Here is a 21,111-nt window from a genome sequence, read left to right on the forward strand (position 1 = left end):
TGTCCTAAATCAGTTTAGGTCCTAGTCCTTTGGATTTGTACTTAGTGAAGGGATTGTGGATCTCAACAACCTCTGAGTACTAAATTGCAAGCAATTAAAACTTTTAAATTACAAATTTATTTTCAGCCCACAAATACATAATGAGTCCGTACTATACACCAGGTGCTACTTTAGGTACGATTTTTTAGTAGAAGTTTTGCAGTAAAAATTCCTCTTAAAATATAAAATGATGATAAATATAATGACTATCATTAAAATGACTATATATAAATGACTATAATGATTAAATAAGTAAGAGTATAATCATTTAATTTTGGAAAAAACAAAAAAGGAAGAAACTCAAAGACACATTTCCTGGACCAAAAAAAAAAAAAAATCTGAAATTACTTTTAATGCAAAAACTTGGATTTTTTGCATGTAAAATTTTTATAATAGTTGTTATTCCTGAGAGTAAAATCTCTTCTAGGGAAACTATTGACTTGGCGAAAATCAAATAGGAAAGAAGTAACTGGCCCTGCAGTCAAATGTAGCCAATTCATCCCCGGAGGCTGACTACAAATTCCCAGTTCAATGTTAGAGTAGTTGAAATCCAAAAGGCAATAGACTAGCAGTGCCTGAATCTCAACTATACAGGTCTAGAAGCACAGTCTCAGTGGAGTAGCTTCATCTTTAGAATATCTGTCATGGAGCACAAAAACCAACGGCCCCAAAATCTCATATATTTATCTTTCAATTGTCCTTGAAAAATTCTTCCTTATAGATTACTTAATTCTATGTTTTTTTTTAAAAAAAACGTTATGTGCCCTGCTTATATGTGCATTAGACATATTTTTGTATGAATATAAAACACAAAGTAGATATTTTTTTCCCAAAAAGAAGTGAAAAAAAAAACGGAAGAATTTTGCTCTTTTTTGATAGCCTGCTTTCTCCTTTCTTCTTTTGAAAACAGAATCAGGTTGTCATACATAGTTTGAAAAATAGGTTTTTCCTGTCTCTGAAGGAGCATGAGTTTATTCAAGCAGAGTTACGTAGTTTATAAAAGCTATACACTTAATATAAAAAAGACAAAGTGTAAAACTCTTCCTGTAGTCTAATTTGATTTAAATTTCCTGATACCCCTTTTCTTAAGAGGACAGAACATCACAATATGAAATGGTGCCCCTAGTAGCACAGTGCATAAATAGCTCAAGCTGAAAGCCTAACAATAAGCTCTCCGTCTATTATTGTAGAACCAATAAATAAGCATAATGAAAATCATGACACATTATTACATTACTCCGGATTGCCTCTATTCATTAAAAAAAAAAAAAAAAAGATGAGCGCATTTAAAATAATTTCACATGTCAAACGACAGTAAGCCTTCTAATTGAGATGATGTTGAAAGGAATATTTGTAAAGGGCAGATGCACAGTCTTATGTGGCTTATATCAAGATTACAATAGAAGCATGAAGAATCTGAGCTATAACTATTTCATTCCAAACTGAAGATAGCATAGTATCCCAAACAGTCACATTGTTCACCTGCGCTATGTGTGTTCTGACAGTATGAAGTCAATAAAAAACACATTAAAAAGCTTTAGAAAAGACATCCCTGTCAATTAGCCCTTGGATGGATTCTATTTTTCAGTTTCCCTGTTGATTTAATATACTAGATTATATTAGTAGCACTGGCTTGTAAACAAGGAAGAACTGAATCCTATTAATGGAGCTATGCTGCCAAAATAATCAGCTTCCTACTTATCAAGTTTCCAAGTATTTGGAAAAGCTGTGAAATGGGATTATAAGGTTAAGCTGTGTACATCTGGCTCATCACTATATAAATATTTCAGAAATTTGATCTCATAGACTGAAAAAACACCTGTCTAATCATGACTCTTTTCCAAGTTACATGAACTTCAGTGAGCAGAGCAGTACGCAGATGCTGACGAGAAATGATGATCCATTTACATAATGTATTTCGTGTTAGGCATATAATTTTATCATATATCACTCTTCCGAGTGAAAACATAAGAACTACTTTGAGAAGTTCTGTGGTATCATACTTATTTTGGCAAAAGGTATTGAGAGAGGTGCAAAATTTTTAAATTCAGGTTAATCACCTGAAATACTAAATATTGTTTTTTTTCTTGTGGCGTGGTATATAATTTTAGAGGAATTGGATGTTGTAAGTATAAAGTAGTATAACATGGACCCAAAGAATAATTAATGAGAGGCAGGAGTTTGTGCATAAAATAACAGTAAAAAGTTCAGCAGTCCCTCTAGTTAATTGAAAGCTTAATGAATTTGAACATCAGTTGCTTTAACTAGATCCAGGATTAAACAACTACTCTGACTCGGTCAAATATACACCAGCCCATTAGGTCTGACTTTATTTTTTTCCAATTTTGTTCAAAAAGGTAATTGTGTTAAAAGTGTACTGACTATGGCTCTTACCGAATTAACTACAAATGTCCAACTTGAAAACAGAGATTTTGAAATGGTGGCCCAAAATGGCAGCTAAAGGTCAATGAATCAAATTTCCAATTATATTTCCTGGGAGCAGATGGGTGCAATGAAACCTAATGATTGAATTTTAAATGCTTTCATGCACCTTTTATCTGTTTCCCAACATGTTGATTCTACCTTAATGCTCTAACAAGATAATAGGTTTATTACAATTAACCAACTGAAATGATATCTCCATTTTCCAATTATTTATATCATATTACCTGGGGATACTGAATCAGAGCTCCTTTCCTCTCCCACCTGTAGTGCCTTTCCATCACCATCCTATACTGACACCAAACAAAACCCAAACTCTAATATCATTAAATAACAGATGTGCCCTGGGAGATTTGATTTCTCTAGTTAAATGATGAATACTTAAAATGAAGCCCAACCTCACTGAAGCTCATTGGGGGATCTGTAATGAAAATAGTTGGAAGGTATTTGTTGAATAAGTTAACTATAAATTCCCTTTCCTTACGTTAGGAACTGATACGTCAGTCTATTTCACTGGACTGCATAAGCTTAATATATAAAGAAGGTTTATTAAGTGGTTAAAAATTTGTATGTTCTAGGGGCACCTAGCTGGCTCAGTTGGTACAACATTAAACTCTTGATCCTGGGGTTTGTGATTTAAGCCCCAAGTTGGGCATAGAGTTTACTTAAAAAAATTAAATGCTCTATTTTCAGGAATGGCAGATGAAGGATTTTATCTCTACTATATCTCAGTAGAGCACATTCTTGCCCAAGGAACAAAAGGAAGGAATTATGGAAAGACTTATTTTATTGCTTTTAAGTAACAGAAATCAATATTTTATCTCTTAAAAGTCTAGATGAAAGGAAATCCAAAAAGATTTTTAACTAATAAACAAAAGCTTACCTAATTAACAAATATATTAAGTGCATTTTAATAATGTTAAATATAACATTAGTTCATCCAACCCATCTCAAATTCAACCCACTGCTCTATTGCTCCACTATCGGAATCGACCATAGGCATCTGAGGTCCGAATGTACATATAGTAAAACAGCTTAAGGTGAGAAACACCACCATGGTCTCATCAATGAATATATCGGAGTTCTTTAAAAATATTTACATTAGATGTAAATGTGCAGTGTTCTTAAGGTATCCCTGTAAAAATATATTTTCTGAATAGATATCACAGAAAAGAGACCAGAAGAAAAGAAGAAAAGAATCAGAACAAGTCAGTATAAGTCATAAATAATAATTCCTTCCTTTAGCTTCAAATTTTGTACTTTGATGGTGACTTTCAAATATCTAAACAACTTTTTGAAATTTCTAAACAAATAATATGTATTCAGATTATATGGTTTCATGTAAAGACTAATGTGCGAAATTTGGTATATCTTCAGGACATTCACATTTTTACCAATATTCCTTAGAAGTCACATTTCCAGGAGATTTCTAAGCTGTATTCTTTAAGATAAAGTATGCATGATAGCTCAAGAAAAAGCACAGTCAGAGAAATGAGTAAAATTCAGACCGATTATGGATGATTACAGGCCCAGTTTCTGATCTACTGAGAGGGTATCTGCTCCCAGTACTCAAGCTTCTAGTGACAGAAAAGCAAGACCCAGCCTGGCATCCTCTCCAGAGAGAGCAGCACCATTGGTGCTATGCCTCTGTTCCCAAAATACCAAATATTCCAGAGTAAATTTACAGATGGGCTCAAACTATAATGTTTGGATAACTGCGGATATAAACGTCCCCTCTGAGAACTTGCAATTTGTCAGTTTATCTTACACAATATTTAACACTATAATCTTTCAGAAAGTCTTTCTCTTGCTTTTGAATGTTCATTGACAATGAATTCTAAACTTCTTAAATTTGCATTTCTATGCCCCTATTATTTTTTCTTTGATTTTGTATCCCAACTATCTGGCAAGTGGAGATAAATTTTTAATATGGTTTGAAAGTTCATTCTGCTTTAAGACTTTATTCTATCAAACTTCCTTATTGTTTGATATGCATTTTTACAGTTAAAGTTTAAAATTCAGGAAAATAGTAATTAAGTCCTAGAATAGCTTAAAAATAGTAAATTATTTCAATTAAGAGCTTTAAATTTTTTTGCTATTTATTACTTGAATTGATGATTATGGATTGAACAACTCTGCAGGTTGTAGATGTATTTTAAATAACAATACTGTAATGGGCAACATACTGTTTATATAAAAGCTTAGATTATGTTACCTCAATATGTGCATAAAAATTTCATGCCACCTACATAAAATAGATTCTGAAATTTTGAGAAAAATTTTGTAGGTTGGGTTATTATTATTATACACTTTGATAATTGCCCACAGTGATATTCTTTCCCCATTATCAGATGGCAAATGGTTGGTACTAAAGTGATTAAGTCATGAAATTATATTAACAAATACAAATAAATGCAATCCTAAAATTACTATTTATGGTTTATCTATAATTTCATTTCATTAAAAAAGTCATATAGGAAAAATAATAACATTACTTTCTTCATAATTTACTAGATCTGTGTGATTCTTAAGCCTTAACAAAGAGACATAATATTTGGATTGTGCAGTTTTAATACTTCGTAAAGCATATCAAGGAATAGGACAAAAGATAAAAGATATACTCCTAACACTATTTGCTCTTGATATACAGTATATATATATATATATATATATATATATATATTAATGTATAAACATATATATGTGTGTGTATAAATATAAACAAATTCATTGAAAGCTTGATGCTCATGATCATGAACTTTGGTCATTTTTTTCCAGGAACTTGTAATAGTACCAATAGACTTGTATAGGAATTTTTCATTGTAGTTATTAAGAAGGTAACAATTAAAAATTATCAAAATATACCACCTTCAAATAAACTGTTTGCCAGTATGTTTATATAAATAATATCTTAGACTTTGGCCTCTGTAATTTCTAGGTTTGAATCTAAATTCTAGCTCGTATCTGATCAGATCTCAGACTTACAAAGGATCCATATTTTCAAGTGCTTACTATGTATTAGAAACCTCGTTAGTTTCTCCCAACTACAGAGACAAGCAAATTGTATATGGTCCCTGTCTTCCAATATTCAGCGATTTAAGCTGCTTTGTGACAAATTAGCTTTGCCAACAGTTATAACACTGATCCAGAGTTTTAAAGCTGTTGAGATGTAACAATATTCATGTTTTTGTGTGTGTAGATGAATTAGATCTCTATAAAAACAAAGCCTCCCTACCACAATCAAAGAAAGAATGAATGGAAATAGGTAGGGTATTAAATCTCCTGTTAGTCATCCAGTCTCAATATCTTTATTATGGCTCTTTAAAATTCTTATGCATTTAGTAGCTTTAGGATCAGGCATAGAAGAAAAATACTTGCATTGACTTCTGTTGATTAAATATCATTTTCTAGTTCAAAGGATTGCACTTTTCTTTTTTACCTCCCAGTCTGTCCTGCTTTCTCCAACACTGTCAAATGGTCCTACCACCATGTACTTCAAACTTAACCAGGCAAAAGAGGAGCATGATGAAAAATATTATCTACTCCTTTGCGAAAGCTGCTAAAGCGTTACATGTCAACTTTTGGCCTGAGGCAAAATTTAATGGCTGACTTGTGGATCTTTATTTCTAGAGATTTACTATGGAAACACTGACATAACCTTTAACCAGAGCAAACAGAGCCACTCTAATAAGCAGGCAACACCAAACCTAAAAATGCACGAGGAACAGAAAGATCCTGGCAGGAATTAATCTGCCATTTTCACACATCTGCCCGAGGGAGGTATTGTAATTGCAAAAATTTACTCTAAGACTGCTGAGACTCATAGTAATTATGTTTCTTTTTTTTAATAGAAATAGCCACAGGTGGTAACAAATTGGGTTTTGAGATGGGGAACTGGGCATGCATTCTAACCCAAATTACTATGTAATTGTCTTGATTATAAAAAAAAAAAAATCGTAGAAAGTCTATTGCTCAAAATCAGAAAAAAGAAATTCTCCTTAAATGTATTCCTTGTCTTTCAGTTCTTTTAGTTTCTCTCCACTTAGGCATATAGCTTCATTTGTTGGTATTGGCACATCTGATAGCAGGGCCACACTGTAGAATAGGCTTTTGCCAATAACCCTTAGAAATTCCTCCGAGTGGGATTTGTTTAATAGGATAGTTGACTTATTTCCTGCCTTATTATCATCTAGAGATAAGTAGTAGCTTTCCTAGAAGGTCAGGATCTGGAAATGTAGCTAATAATTATTATTATCCATGCCAATGCTAAAAGTGCAAGGTTATAGACTTTTTATTTCAATCTATGTGTTTTATTAAAATGTTTGCTATTTTTCACACACACATGCATACACACACACATGCTCTCAATAATCCTCTATCTTACTCTACACTTAGATTCATGCATTAGCACCAACATATTATCATTGTTGTTGTTTTTTTTTTTTTTAAACTGCAAACATATTCCAGGCATACAAAGCCAAATAAGATTCAATAGTCAAGTGTACCACCAAACTTTCTTAACTAGGAAATTCTGGTTTACTCAACGAAGATTAAAATAAGAAATTAGGCACTGGCTTAAAACAAAACAAAATTCATTAATGTAACACGAGGTCACACAAAACTTAAAATAATAATAAAAATAAAGCAATCGGGGATCCCTGAGTGGCACAGCGGTTTGGCGCCTGCCTTTGGCCCAGGGTGCGATCCTGGAGACCCGGGATCGAATCCCACGTCGGGCTCCCGGTGCATGGAGCCTGCTTCTCCCTATGTCTCTGCCTCTCTCTCTCTCTCTCTCTCTCTCTCTCTCTCTCTCTGTGACTATCATAAATAAATAAAAATTTAAAAATTAAAAAAAAGCAATCAAGTGTCTTGCCTTGAAATTATATGAAGGTGAGTTTTTATAAAATCTATAATTCCCATCTTAATTATAATGATCATAAAGATAAATCATTTCTTTTTTTATTTTTCTTTTTTTTAAGATTTTATTTACTTATTCATGAGAGACAGAGAGAGGCAGAGACACAGGCAGAGGGAGAAGCAGGCTCCATGCAAGGAACCGGATGTGGGACTCGATTCTGGGACCCCAGGATCACACCCTGAGCTGAAGGCAGACACATAACCACTAAGTCACCCAGGGGTCCCATTTCTCTTTTATTTTTCTCGACTTATAACTCCCCTTATTCACAATCTTAGTGCAATAAGTTAATTGGGGCAAACTATTTTATAATAGATGCAAAACTGCAAAAACAAAATAGAAAGCAAGACTTGTGTGCCTCAAGAAGTCACCACAACAAAATTCACCAATATTTAGACAATATTCCACTCTTTGCTGACAGAACCATGGAAATAAGCAAATTATTTTTAAGGTTGTTTGGAAAGTTTTTATGACAAATGTTTATCAGAGATGTATTATTAAGCGATTATCGCTTTGAGCTGGAAAACATTTCCTTTTGGAGCTAATTCCTTCCCCTCCCCCCAGAATGCTAAATTATGATGTGTTTCCTTAGTAAGTTTTGCTGAAATTTTAAGTATATTATATATCTCAAACATTCCGATTTCTTATTGTCATGTCATATACTGAAATGGAGATATTGGCAAAAAAGCACACATTGGCCACCTTATACTCTGGTAAGATAATGCTTCTCATTGTAATCACAGGTGAATTTCTTTTATAAATATCAGTTCTGCATATTGCAATTGCTCTGGTGAAATACCAAAAAGCTATTGAATATTCAGTCATAAAATAATCTCAGCTTTACTCTGATAAATTATATCGTGTGAAAAATAAAATAAACAGCTTTAAGCAAAGGCATTTATATTGGGGTCTATGATTTGAAAAAAAAAGTATATCTTGAAGATAAAAACTATCATTTTATGTTTCAAAACTGATGGAAGTGTTCATACTGCAAGCAAATATTTAGAAACTTATCCAAGACACCGATAGTGTAAAATTGGGTTATAGAAATAAGAAAGATATTTAAGCCACTGTGACATTTCTGCCTATAATAAAATACCTGTTGCATTGCTTTATAAAAGTAAGCTATTGGAATTTAGGAAATATGTGTATATTTCTACTTGAATGTTATTGAATTGGAGGGCATGAAAATTCTAGGTATAATTATAATCCAATCATTGCTCAGCAATGATTAATAGTGACTCAGACAGAAATACTGCAAAGAGGTATTTCAATTGCTGACTTATGCTTAAATTACATTTTTTAAAAGTCATCAACAGAAGAAGCTGAAGAAAATATATCTAAAAAGCCATACTTGTTAGAAAGAAATTATTTAGTCACATTTTAAGTTAAATCTGTTATTTAAAAAATATTTTTTGCCACCAAAATAGCACTGGAATTTTTCTGAATATAAAGTCATTCTCTACATTATGTATTAGTATAATTTACAAACAAGCACGCAGTGTCTTAAAAACAAGACATATCTACAAAACAATTATAAAGGTATAGCTTTGAAAGCTTGAAATAGAGTTTTAATACTCTCACTTTCAAATTCTACAGAGGCTGCTTTTAGCTGATAAAGAGAGTAAACAAGAAATTGTCCTTTATATGGTCCCTTTAATGTGTTCCACTAATTAAAAATCAATCAAAAACATTATAAGTTTAAAAAATAATAAATATTGTTCAGAGAGGGTGTATTCCAGAGCCAAACAAGCTTACATGATTATACTTATCTGTACCTTGCCCATTTTGCCTCCAATATAAATATGGTTCTTAACTGTATTACTGAGTAGAAATGTAAAGAAAATAACACAAGTCTTTAAATATTTCAAAATGACTAAAACAAAATGCATTTCTAATACCATTAAATTATTTTAATATATTCCATTCCTCTAATCAAACCAAAGTCTATTTATGTAGATTAGTTACATCTAAAGTCTCATTTACCCAACCTGTATTTATCCTTTGATCACAAAGCTTGTTAACTTAAATGGTCTTTTATTGTTATGATTCATTTTCCCATAATTATGCTGTTTAACTGCCTTATTTTTTGAATAAATATATGCAAACGCGCCAATCATATTCAGTACAGTTATGCTAGATGCTCAATGAACTGTAAGAGCCATTTCACTACAATAAAACTGCCTGGATTAGATCCAGGGCCAGGCCTACAGATACCAGTAATCACAATGCCACTAGGACCAGAACAGATAGAAGTGTGTCACATGTATATCAATAGATTCTCTCAAACACTGTCGGAAACCAATTTTACAGTCTGTCACTGGAAGAACTTTGTGCATACAAGTGAAGGATGCCACCCACACAGCCACAGTTTTGCATCTGTATTTTTGCCTTTTTTTCCGTCTTTCTTTGCTTTACCTAAAAAATACTGAACTTGTACTTCTGCAGTAGCAAGGAAGTACAAGCAAACTTCTGCTTAGTCACAGCAGGGAATGTTGATGTTATTAAGGACTTCTTTATTATAGATAATTTATTTCAGGCGACCAAAGGATAGCAATATATCACTGTCAAAGCTGGTGGTGAAAGCTATGACTAACCGTAAAATACTGTGTGCCACTGAAGGAAACTCTTGTCAACGTCTCCTTTGCTGAAATAGGTTGACAATAGATTAGTGTAGGTCTGATGAACTTTAAAAGTGTTTTGTAGGTGGGTGGCAAAAGTCAGTCTTCAAATTGATAGGCAAAATGAACTTTATGCCATTCTCTAACAAATATACAGTCATTGGTTAAAGGAATTCAGTACAGGAAAAAAAAAAAAAAAAAAAAAACCTTCCCTCATGACTTTACTAAAATACGACTTTAAGATAATGCCCTGTGGGATTTATTAAACAGAAGTATCACTGAGGGGAATACATTCTGGAGCAATGACTAATATCATAATTAGCAGGTGCATTTGTAAGAATTTACCCACTATTGAGTGTATTGCAAGACTTCTCAGCATAAGGGAGTTAAGTTTTACTTCCTAACTGGCATAAGGGCAGCTCTAGCGGCTTTATCCTCCTCCTGTCGTTGTTTCATCATCGGGATCAAGGCATATATTTTCACAATGCCTCTAGCCATCCTACCAGCATCCCGAAACAATCAGAAACTTGGATGAAAACTTTTTTTTTTTTCTTAATCTACCTAAACTCCAACCTATTGTTCACTGAAGGCCAGTAGTTCCTCAAATTCTCTGCTCTAGAGCGACTGGCTCTACTTTAAGGAACTTCAAAATGTGTGAAGTTTGAAAACAGTGCAATCATCAAGTTTTAAAATATTTTCAAAGAAAAAATAAAGATTTGAATACATCCTTTAAAAAGAGGAGAGCTGCCTTTGAACTAAAAAAGTATATAATAGGCTAATATTTATTCTTGAGTATTTGTATACATTTTATGGGAAATATAAAGACATATATACATATATACACACATTTTAACTTTGCTGAGAAGTTTTAGGATTCACATTTTCATAAATATAGGCAGAGCCAAACTTCACCTCAGCAAGTGCATGTAACCCTTTATTAATCTAAACATGAACTATTTTCTTAATTTAAAGATATATTTTTATTCGTATAGATCTATTTCTATTGCATTGTATTACACAAGCAGCACTCACAGTAAAAAAATTGAAACCTGATAGTGGTAGCGAAACATAAGAAAAGAGTAAAATCATATTTGTAAATAGTTTTAAATACCTATCTGGAGATTTTTAAGTTTTTTTTTTTTAATTTTAAAATATGTATATTTCTTAATCCTTTGCTAAAAAATATTTGAGATTATTTTAAGAGTAACCAATTTGTTAACCTCACATGTAAATCTATTTGCACTGTAAAAAAGTAAATAATATATAACTTCAACTTTACTATGAGAGGTTTCTAGAAATTATGTTTTCTTATTTATTAAATTTCTTTAATGTGGCTTGAACAATATAGTCACAGGTGATGTTTTAGAACATGGAAACTTTTTTCTTGACTAAGAAATATGTTCAAGCAACTGAGACTGGAATTCTAAGACATACTTTTCTATTATATAGCTTTCATGATCACACACAGCCTTAAATAACATGAAGAATCAAATTCCAAAACCTCCATGTAGACTTAGATATGATAATATTTATTGAATTTATAAAATTCACTCATAGAACTTAAAATCATAAACTCACTCATGCACTCATAAAAATTTAAAAGTATCCTACTTCTATATTTTTAAAAGATAGATGAATTATCATCTCAGCAAAATAATGATGAAGTATTTTACCTGGCTGACATTTTGGAAATTTTATTGAAAACTAACAACTAATAGATGAAGAGGGGTTATTACCTATAAGTAGTTATATCAACTAAATGTAAAAATAAGGATCTGGGCTTTCTAGTCCATATAGTTTTAAAAACTATACTTTTGTGTTTTCTTTCAAAATAAAGAAATGGACCCAAATTAACATTGGAGTGGAGATTTTCATGGGTTCACACAAAACCAAGAATAAAAGTAACAATGTATCAAAAATGATAATAATCTGAATTTTAAACTCTTCTTTGAAGAAACTCAAAACACCTTGATGGAGGTTTTTTTTTTTTTGTATATTATTTATACTATTTTTAGTATATGATAGAACAAAAAAAATGCCTTTTGATTGTGTACTTATATTGACTTAGAGTAGGAATTAATCCTTTCATCTTTTAAAAATTAAAAAAAGTAAAGACACTCTTGAAGGCATCCTATAGGAAAGACACATTCCTTTTTTGTTTAGCCCACCATTACCCTTAGAAATACAGATGTATATAATGTTTATGGAAATGAGTGGGTGTCACTAATCAAACTGTGCCATCTTAGAACAACACCGCAGAAAAATATCCCCAAAATTATATACGAAGAAAGAAATTGTTCACATGTTTTATGCTTGTTATTGAGATCGCTGATAGACGAGAATATGAAGTTTTAAAGATCATGATCTTGGGAGCTCATCAGAGTCCCTATAGGTCAAAAGTCTCTTGTATTAGAGAAGTGAGACTAAAGGCAGACAATGTATAATGTTGCTAGTAAAGATATACTTTTCGTTTCACCTTTTCCTTCTAAAATACTGATTTATCATCTATGCTATGTTACTTTAGTCCTCTATGCTCCAATCTCATTTTTATATATTTGGATTGACTGTATTTACCATGTGTTTAATTCCTTTTTATTGAAAAGGCCATGCACATATATCAAAAGGATTTTCTCTTCCTAGCATAAAAAGTCTAAAGTCAATCCTAATGTGACTCTTTTGAAATTGAACTATAAAATGCTACATGAGAATGTATTCTTTTTAAAAATTTATTTTAGTAGATCTTATTCTGCAGGCTCAATGTATTTTCTTCTATGAGATCATACTGAAATGACTTGCAGTAGTGCTACAAAAAAAATCTGAAAACACAGATGTTCAAACAAAGCTGGAAATTCTCCCAACAGTGAAGAAGTCCCCAGCCTCTTCTCAGTCAGGCCTTCGTTGAAAACACCTGTTGAGAAGTTACCATGAGGCTGAACAAATAATTCTTGATAAGCCTCGATATGCAGTTACTCGTGACAATTAGTAATGATCTCTACTTGATTTTAGATTCTCATATTAACATATGAAATAAGTCACATAAAATGACTAAGAAAAGTGCTTTTATAAATTTGTCTGACAATCTCTTTTCCTTACCTAGCACAAAATAAATCTGTGCTCCTATTTTTCAAAATCAGTGTTATAGCTTTAAAATGAATAAAATATTTCATTGTAACAATGTTGTATTATGACTCACATTATTGAGCATATTTTAATCACTAGTCTATTATTTAAACACTTCACAGACTGGCTCTACTTCAGCTGAGAAACTTGAAGAAATCCTGAAATAAAATCTCTTCTCACAAACCACTGTTTCTACATAGTGGTTATTTGTGTAACTCAGCCTACATGATTGTTCTGCATTCATTTTCAATAAAAAAAATACTCTCAGGCCCAAGAACCTACAGATCTTAACCTCAGAAATTGGACTCACATAATGTCATTTGATACTCAGAAAAATCTTAATGTAAGCTTTAATATGAGTCTTACACATCCTGAAATCCTTAAATTTCATATACCACTCTGTACCAGTGTATTTCAAAACAATTACAAAGTACGTTTCATTGCATCAGTAGAAGTACACCCCGTGCCCCTTCTAAACAGCACAAACATGCTGGAAAATAAAGCTAATGCAGACCTAGTAGCTGCTAGTCCCAGGGTACTCTGTGGATTAAAATACTACCTTCAGAAATACTTGTGAGTTTAGTCGTGTGTTTCCTAGCAGGCTGTGTTAAGTATGCACATTAATAAATGCACTCGGAAACAAGGTTATGGATACCTGAGCCCTTGAATTTAAGCGTGTCACTTCAGCACAGAGTGTTTGCAGCATGCTAGTTTAAACAGAAAGAGAAAAAAGGAGGGTCACCATAGTTACTCTGTTCTCAACAACAGGTACTGAGAAAAACCTGATGATATTTAAGAGGAAAGTAACATATTAGGAATTTACAAAGCATTCTCTGTAAAACTGTAAAAACTCAGTAGGAACAAAAAAAGAGAAAGAAAGAGTGCCTATTTTAACGGTTTATATCGAGGATATTTCCAGGGCAGGAGCAATATGCCACACTGAGTCACCTTGGAGAAAATTTCCAGAACTTAAAAAACTGAAACTTTTTTCCGTGTTTTTATGGCATGGATTAAGATTCCAGAAGAAAGAGAATGGCAAGGAAGTTTGTTCCTTTGTTTTCTTTTCAAATTATCTCTTTCCCTGCATGTGTGAGATGTGCTTTGGCTTAAGATTTACTGCTGAGAGAAATCGTCATCATCATCATCATCACCACCACCACCATCATCATCATCATCATCACCATCATCCATTCCTCAAGCAATGAACAGCTTAAAGAACAGCGTGGTGTAAATACAGTATAGGCCCCCCGGCCCCTCAAAACCTTCTGGATGCCTCCATCCAAATGTGTTCCCCACTAATCTGACCCAAGTAATCAGGCTTTCTGATATTCTACTGCGCCCACTTCATTTTTACTGGAACCTAAATAAGAATTCATCTAACAGCATTTGAAATGGAAGAAGAGGCATTAACTCTCTGTGATATCTTTGTAATTGTCAATGGTAAAAATAGAGGAAAGGTATTTAACATATGTGTATAATAAGATGACTGCAAAAGATCTATAAATACATATTTTAACATATCTCCCTAAAGGGATTATCATAAATACCAGTTTTACACAGTCACGGAAAGACTTTCATAGAAACCACAATATTTTTTAAAGGATATATTTCTTGTTCAGCCTTCTATAGACATCAAAATATCGTGATTACTGGTATACAGCAGACATCATAAAAAGTGGGATTTAATACTAGAATTGATACTTTAGTATTCAGCAGCATCAAGTACAAGAGTGTTTTACAAGGACATTAAACTACCTTAAGAAAATATGTTTTGCTTTTAGCATTTGTCACACTCATGTTGGAAAGGATAAGGTTACGGAATGTACCTATTCATTTTAATAATAAAAACATTACTGAATCAAGGGTCATTAAAAGGTATTTGCTTTTCAAAGCATACAATTAAGAACAAATCAACTTCATTTGCCCCAAACTAATCTTCCTCCCAAAGTGTCACTTTCAGTTAAACTCAATTTTGAATTTCAAGTAGTGCTCATCCAGGGTAATTTGTAGCAACATGCATCTATAATAAGCAAGAATTAAGTTTTTCTGTGACACGACTTAATAGTGGATAAAAGAAGCTAGGCAGCGACCAAAGTCCAGTCACCTGCTATTGTTAGAATCTATGTCCATGATGGGTCAGTCATTTAGGTTGTTTATTTTTTTGAATATATATACATATATCAATAACTTTGGATTACACTACCTAAAATATATTAAATTATCACTTAGCTATACTGGAAATACACAGTATGCAAACTAAATGCATCCTGAAATTCTTTTTTGGTGCATCAAGTGCCTTTCAGGCCAACTTTGCCTCCTGTTTTCAACCATATGAAACGACTCTGTGTACACTCTATTCCTTCCTCAATGACTCCAAGAAACAGCACTGGAAAAACTACAGGACAAAATAGACATAAACTTTTCTTGGACAGTTAATGGTCATTATGCAGAGCCCACATTTATTCAAACTTTTGTAAGAGCTTCAGAACATAATTCACATATTAAGAGTTTAAACTACCCTGAGTCATTAGGATGCAGTTTCTGCTGAGAAGAGGAAATAGAACTCATGTTCTTTAACACACTGTTTAAAATCTAAAAGGGACTTTTGGTGGGGGTGAGGGGGGGGGAGGAGTGAAAACTTGGCTCATACTCAGGATCTGAAATTCAGGCTAGCTGCTATCTTGCACTTGAAGAAGAAGTTAACTTCTGAATATTTGAGTATACACTTCTTTCATTTCTGGCATCAGATTTAAAAAACAAAACAGAATTAAAAGGCAAATCTAATTAAAACCTTTTATCCCCCCCTACTCTGGGTATCCTCCGTTATGGAGAGAAATGTCGACCAACAAGTAAAATGAACTCTAAATACTGAACGCTGCCAACATTTTTAAACCTACAAAAATAAACTTTAACATACAGCAGAAGTACACACATCCACATCCTTTAGATCTCAGGCTATTTACAAGGGAGGGGTCACGTATAGACAGGTACAGGTAGTGGCAAAAGTGTAAACCGATTTTCATTGGAAAAAAAAAAAAAAACTTTTTTTTTTTTTTTTTTTTTTTTTTCCCCTCTCACTGCTGCTGGCCAGGCGGCTGGTCCTGTTCCAAAGGTGTCAGGACCGCTGCGGACGCCAGCAATAAAGTCAAGTCCCAGCTATGCTACAAGTCTCTTACCTGGATTATGGACATCCGAGTGGCGGGGGTCTCGCTTGCGTTAGTCCCTTGTCCGGTGAAGCTGGTGTGGCAGCCCGCGTGGCCCTGGGGCACAGTCAGGTTGTTGGAGGCCGGTTTGAGGTACATGACCTCGGAGCGGGGCGAGCTGAGGGGCAGGCGGGTCTGGTAGTCGAAGTACATGGGGGAGGTGGCCAGGGAGGGGCTGCTCACCACGTTCATGACGTTCATGGCGTTCCTCTCCTCCACCTCGCTCTGCACCAGCATAATATCATTTTTGTTGATCTTCTTCTTCTTGCCCTTGCCGCCGCCCAGCTGCGGGTGGCTGTACTCGGCGATGCGGCAGTTGTAGGTGCGAATCTCCTTGTTCTCGCGCTTGCACTTGACGGCGATGGTGACCATGGCCGCGAGCAGGATGATGGAGATGGTGCTCAGGGTCACGATGAGCGGCAGCGACATGTCCCAGTGGTGCTGCTCGCCGTTCACCCGCGGGACCCCCTCGGGCAGGGAGCCGCTCACCGAGCGGATGATGAGCTTGGCCACGGCGGACAGCGTGGGCTTCCCGTGGTCGGTGACCTTCACGACCAGCTCCACCACTGGGGTCACGTCCTCCCAGAAGGGGTGCAGCGTGCGGATCTCGCCGCTGGAGGGGTCGATCTCGAACAGGTGGTCGTCGTTCCCGTCCACGATCTCGTAGGTGAGGCGGCCGCTCTCGCCGAAGTCGCTGTCGAGGGCGCGCACGGTGCTCACCAGGTAGCCCAGGCCGGCGTTGCGCGGCACCTGCAGCTCGGCCGTGTCGTTCTGCAGCGTGGGCAGCACGATCACCGGCGCGTTGTCGTTCACGTCCAGCACGGTCACCCTCACGGTCGCGTTGCTCTCCAGGTGCGCGGGCGCCCCCGAGTCCTTGGCGAGCACCTTGAACTCGAACGCCTTGGTCTGCTCGTAGTTGAAGGAGCGCAGGGCGTAGATGGCCCCGTTGGTGGGGTTCACGCTCACGTAGGTGTAGATGGACACGTCGCCGATGTGCGAGGGCAGGATGGAGTAGGACACGGTGCCGTTCTGGCCCAGGTCGGGGTCCTGGGCGAGCACCGAGCCCAGGTACTCCCCGGGGATGTTGTTTTCGTGCACCTGCAGCACGTAGAGCCCCTTGGTGAAGCGAGGGGGGTTGTCGTTCTCGTCCAGGATCTTGACGGCGAACGACTTGGTGGAGTTGAGCGGGGGCGAGCCCCCGTCCCGCGCCACGATCGTCACGTTGTACTCGTCCTGCGTCTCGCGGTCCAGCGGGCGGTCGGTCACCACCGTGTAGAAGTTGTCGTAGTTCTCCTCCAGCTTGAAGGGCACGGCCCCCCCGGGCCCGCCCAGGCCGCCGCCGCCGCCGCCGCCGCCGCCGCCGGCCGTGCCCCCCCCGCCCAGGACCCTGCACTGCAGCTGCCCGTTCTTGCCGGAGTCGCGGTCGGTGACCCGCACCAGGGCGATGACGGTGCCGGGCGGGGCGGCCTCGCTCAGCGCCCCCTGGCGCACGGAGACGAAACCGATGGACGGCGCGTTGTCGTTGCGGTCGACCAGCTTGACGGTGACCTTGCAGTGCGCCGGGATGGGGTTGGGCCCCAGGTCCCGGGCCTGCACGTCGATCTCCAGCATCCCGTTCTCCTCGTAGTCCAGGTTGCCCTTGACGCGGATCAGGCCGGTCTTCGGGTCGATGGAGAAGAGCTCTCGCACGCGGTCGGGCACGTAGCTGCTGAAGGAGTAGAGCACCTCGCCGTTGGGGCCCTCGTCGGCGTCCGTGGCGTTCAGGTCGATGACCACGGTGCCCAGCGGGGCGTTCTCGGGCAGCTCCACCAGGTAGGAGGGCGCCTCGAAGACGGGGCTGTTGTCGTTGGAGTCGATCACCTTCACGTTGATTTGCACAGTGGCCGACCTGGGCGGCTCGCCGCCGTCCAGGGCGGTCAGCACCAGCGTGTGGTGGTTCTGCTGCTCGCGGTCCAGGGCCTTCTGGATGACCAGCTCCGGGAACTTGGTGCCGTCGCCGCGGGACTTGACGTCCAGCGCGAAGAGCCCGTGGTCGTCGCGCGTGAGCAGGTAGGTGCGGAGCCCGTTGTCGCCGGCGTCGGGGTCGTGCGCGCTGGTGAGCGGGAAGCGGGTGCCCGGCGCCGCGTTCTCCGAGATGTCCATCTCGATCTGGTCCGAGGGGAAGGAGGGCGCGTTGTCGTTGATGTCCTGGATCTCCACCTTGATCATGCAGATCTCCTTGTCGTTGGCGAACACCTCGAGGGACAGCTGGCACTTGGCGTTGTGGCGGCACAGGGACTCGCGGTCGATGCGCTGCTTGGTGTAGAGGAGCCCGCTGTCGGCGTCCACGTCCAGCAGGTGCGGCGCGGAGTTCTCCAGCACCCGGTAGCTCCCGGACTTGCCGCGCCCGCCGCCGCCGCCGCCGCCGCCGCCGCCGCGCTCTGCGGGCGGAAGCCCGGGCTGCAGTCGAGCATCCTTGCCGATGTTGCCGATCACCGTGCCGGCCCCTTGCTCCTCCGGCACCGAGTAGTTGAGGTTCTTGAGCGTCAGGGCAGGGGCCCACAGGAGGAAACAGCAACAGATGGACAGGTACATCCCAGACCGGTGGGGTGGGGGCGGGAGCAGCCGGGCCGGAGCGGCGAGCGGGTGGGTGCGCGCCAGCCTGGGGCCCCGGCGCAGCGCGCGCGCGCCACGCGAGCCCCAAGTCCGCGGGTCCTTGCTTCCCCGCGCTCGGGGGCTGCGGCACCCCCCCGGGGGCGGTCTCCTTATTCGGCTCAAGTTCCCCGAACCTGTTGATCTACAGCATCCGCACCGGGCGCGAAGCGGCGGCGGCGCAGCGAGGCTGCAGGGGCGCGGAGCAAGGCGGCGGCTCCCTGCGGCGGGGGGCGAGCCCCGCGCTTTGTCTCGGCCGCCGGGACTTGGGGACGCCCGAAGTTGAGCGGCGAGGCCGGCGGGGGGATGGCAGCCGCGTGTCCGAGGGCCGGCGGGGCGTTCGCAGGTCTCCCCGGCTCCCGCTGGGGCGCTGCACCTCCACTCCCGCGGCGGCCGCCCAGGACTCCTCACCTCGGGCGGGGGAGGGCGCGGGGAGGTGTGTCCGCGGGCAGCGGGGAAAGTGCGACCCTCGCTCGCTCCTCGCCTCCGGTGGTGGGATTGCTGGGGCTGGGGAGCGGCGGAGGGACGGCGGAGCCGAGGCAGAGCCGGCGGGTTCCGAAGCGGCGCCGGAGCCCTGGGCACCGAACGTCTGCTGGCTCCGCGGGCTGCTGGGTCTCAGGCTGTGTTTTGCTGCATTTCGAGATCTAATCTTGCATTGCTGGCTGAGGCAGAGGCGGCGGCGGACTGCAGCTCCCAGCCAAGCGTATTCTTTTTTTTCTTTTTTCTTTTTTTTTTTTTTCTTCCTCTTTTCCCTCCTCCTCTCGCTCTCTCCTTTCCGAGCAGCCAAAGGGAGGGGAGGAAATGCAGCGCAAAGAACTAGTGTCCCGATTTGTAGTTTCCTCCCTCCAGCAGGCTCCTCCCTCTCTTCCTCGGAAAAGGCTGTCCCCCGAAGTCAGGAAAGCCACCGCCAGATCAGCGTTTGCGGTGTGAGTCTGTTGGGAGGAGGCGGGGGGCGGTGGTGGAGGGTGGTGGTGGGGGGGGCGGTGGCGGTGATGGTGATGGTGATGGGGAGGTGGTGGTGGGGGGGTCTATAGCTCTATCCCCGCCTCTGTTCGGAGAACACACACGCTGTGCTTCCTCGGTGCCAAGCCAGTAGCCGCCGCTACCATCCCATTCTCTCCGCGAGAGAGCAAGGACTCCTCTCGATGCAGTTTAATTCCAGTTTGCTTTTCTTCCCAGGCGAGAGGAAATCAACAGGCAACTCATGGTTGGAGGTGCAGGTCTGAAGGGGGAGGGGGAGGCGGAATAAAAAGGAAGGGGGAGCCACCCTCCCAAGTCCTCGCACACACACACTCTCCCTGTGTCTCTCGCTAGAAGGGAAACAGTCTCTGCATTCACAGGGCTGGGCTGTCAAGTGCCTCTCTTTTCTTTCTATTCAGCATCTCCTTCCAATGGCCCTGCCTCCCAGTCCTCTTCATCTAGAAAAGGAAAACCTTGGCGAGGAATAAAAGTGGTGAATATTGGAAGCTAATAAAGTGCGGGGTGTTCCCCTCCCCCCGTCAATTTCTTTCCTTTTTTTTTTTTTCCTTTCTCTCTCCTCTCTCTCTTTTTTTCTTTCTTTTTTTTCTTTTTTCTTTTCTTTTTTTTTTTTTAATAGTAGGAGTGGGCTGGATGGAAGAAACACATCAAGGTTTGGCGTGATGCATTCTGCAGTCTGGCTCTCAGTCTGGCTCTGGGCGACTCGAGGAGGGCAGGGGGTGAGGAGCTGCGGCCGCCGCGGTCCAGCAGGGGAGGGGGGGGGTGCCCAACCCCCGAGAGCTCCCTCCGAGGGGCTGTCAGGCACAGGTCTGGCCGCACATCATTTCGGGTTCTCGAGGCACCTCGACATACGGGAATGACACATCCAGAAATGCAGGTGTTCCGATCCGCCCGATGAGTCAGAAGCGGTGGAACGAATCGGATTCACTCTGGCCTCATGGTCCTTCCTTCACAGACATTAGTTGCGGCTTCTTCCTAACGCTTTCTCTGACTCACTCTAGAGAAAGAAAAGCCAGATTCATGTTTTGGAGGAAAAGAAAAAAAAAAGGGGGGGGGAGGGAGAGAAAAGGGAGGGAGGGAAGGAAGGAAGGTGTAGCTGAATCCAGCAGCACTTTTACTCTACCTCTTTCTGCCGGGGTCCGAGGGTCTGGAAAACAAGGCG

General features: G+C 40.0%; 1 protein-coding gene across 1 annotated transcript in view; it reads right to left on the reverse strand.

Annotated features, from left to right (window-relative positions):
- PCDH17 (protocadherin 17) overlaps positions 1-18,914 on the reverse strand; it is a 96,264-nt gene extending 77,350 nt beyond the window's left edge. The window contains exon 1 of the mRNA XM_041731198.1: positions 16,314-18,914. Coding sequence (XP_041587132.1) covers positions 16,314-18,914 — 2,601 coding nt within the window. The remainder of the gene's footprint in view (positions 1-16,313) is intronic.
- Positions 18,915-21,111: the final 2,197 nt, after the last annotated feature.

The sequence above is a fragment of the Vulpes lagopus genome, chromosome 16 (genome assembly GCF_018345385.1).
Source record: "Vulpes lagopus strain Blue_001 chromosome 16, ASM1834538v1, whole genome shotgun sequence".
Lineage (NCBI taxonomy): Eukaryota > Metazoa > Chordata > Mammalia > Carnivora > Canidae > Vulpes > Vulpes lagopus.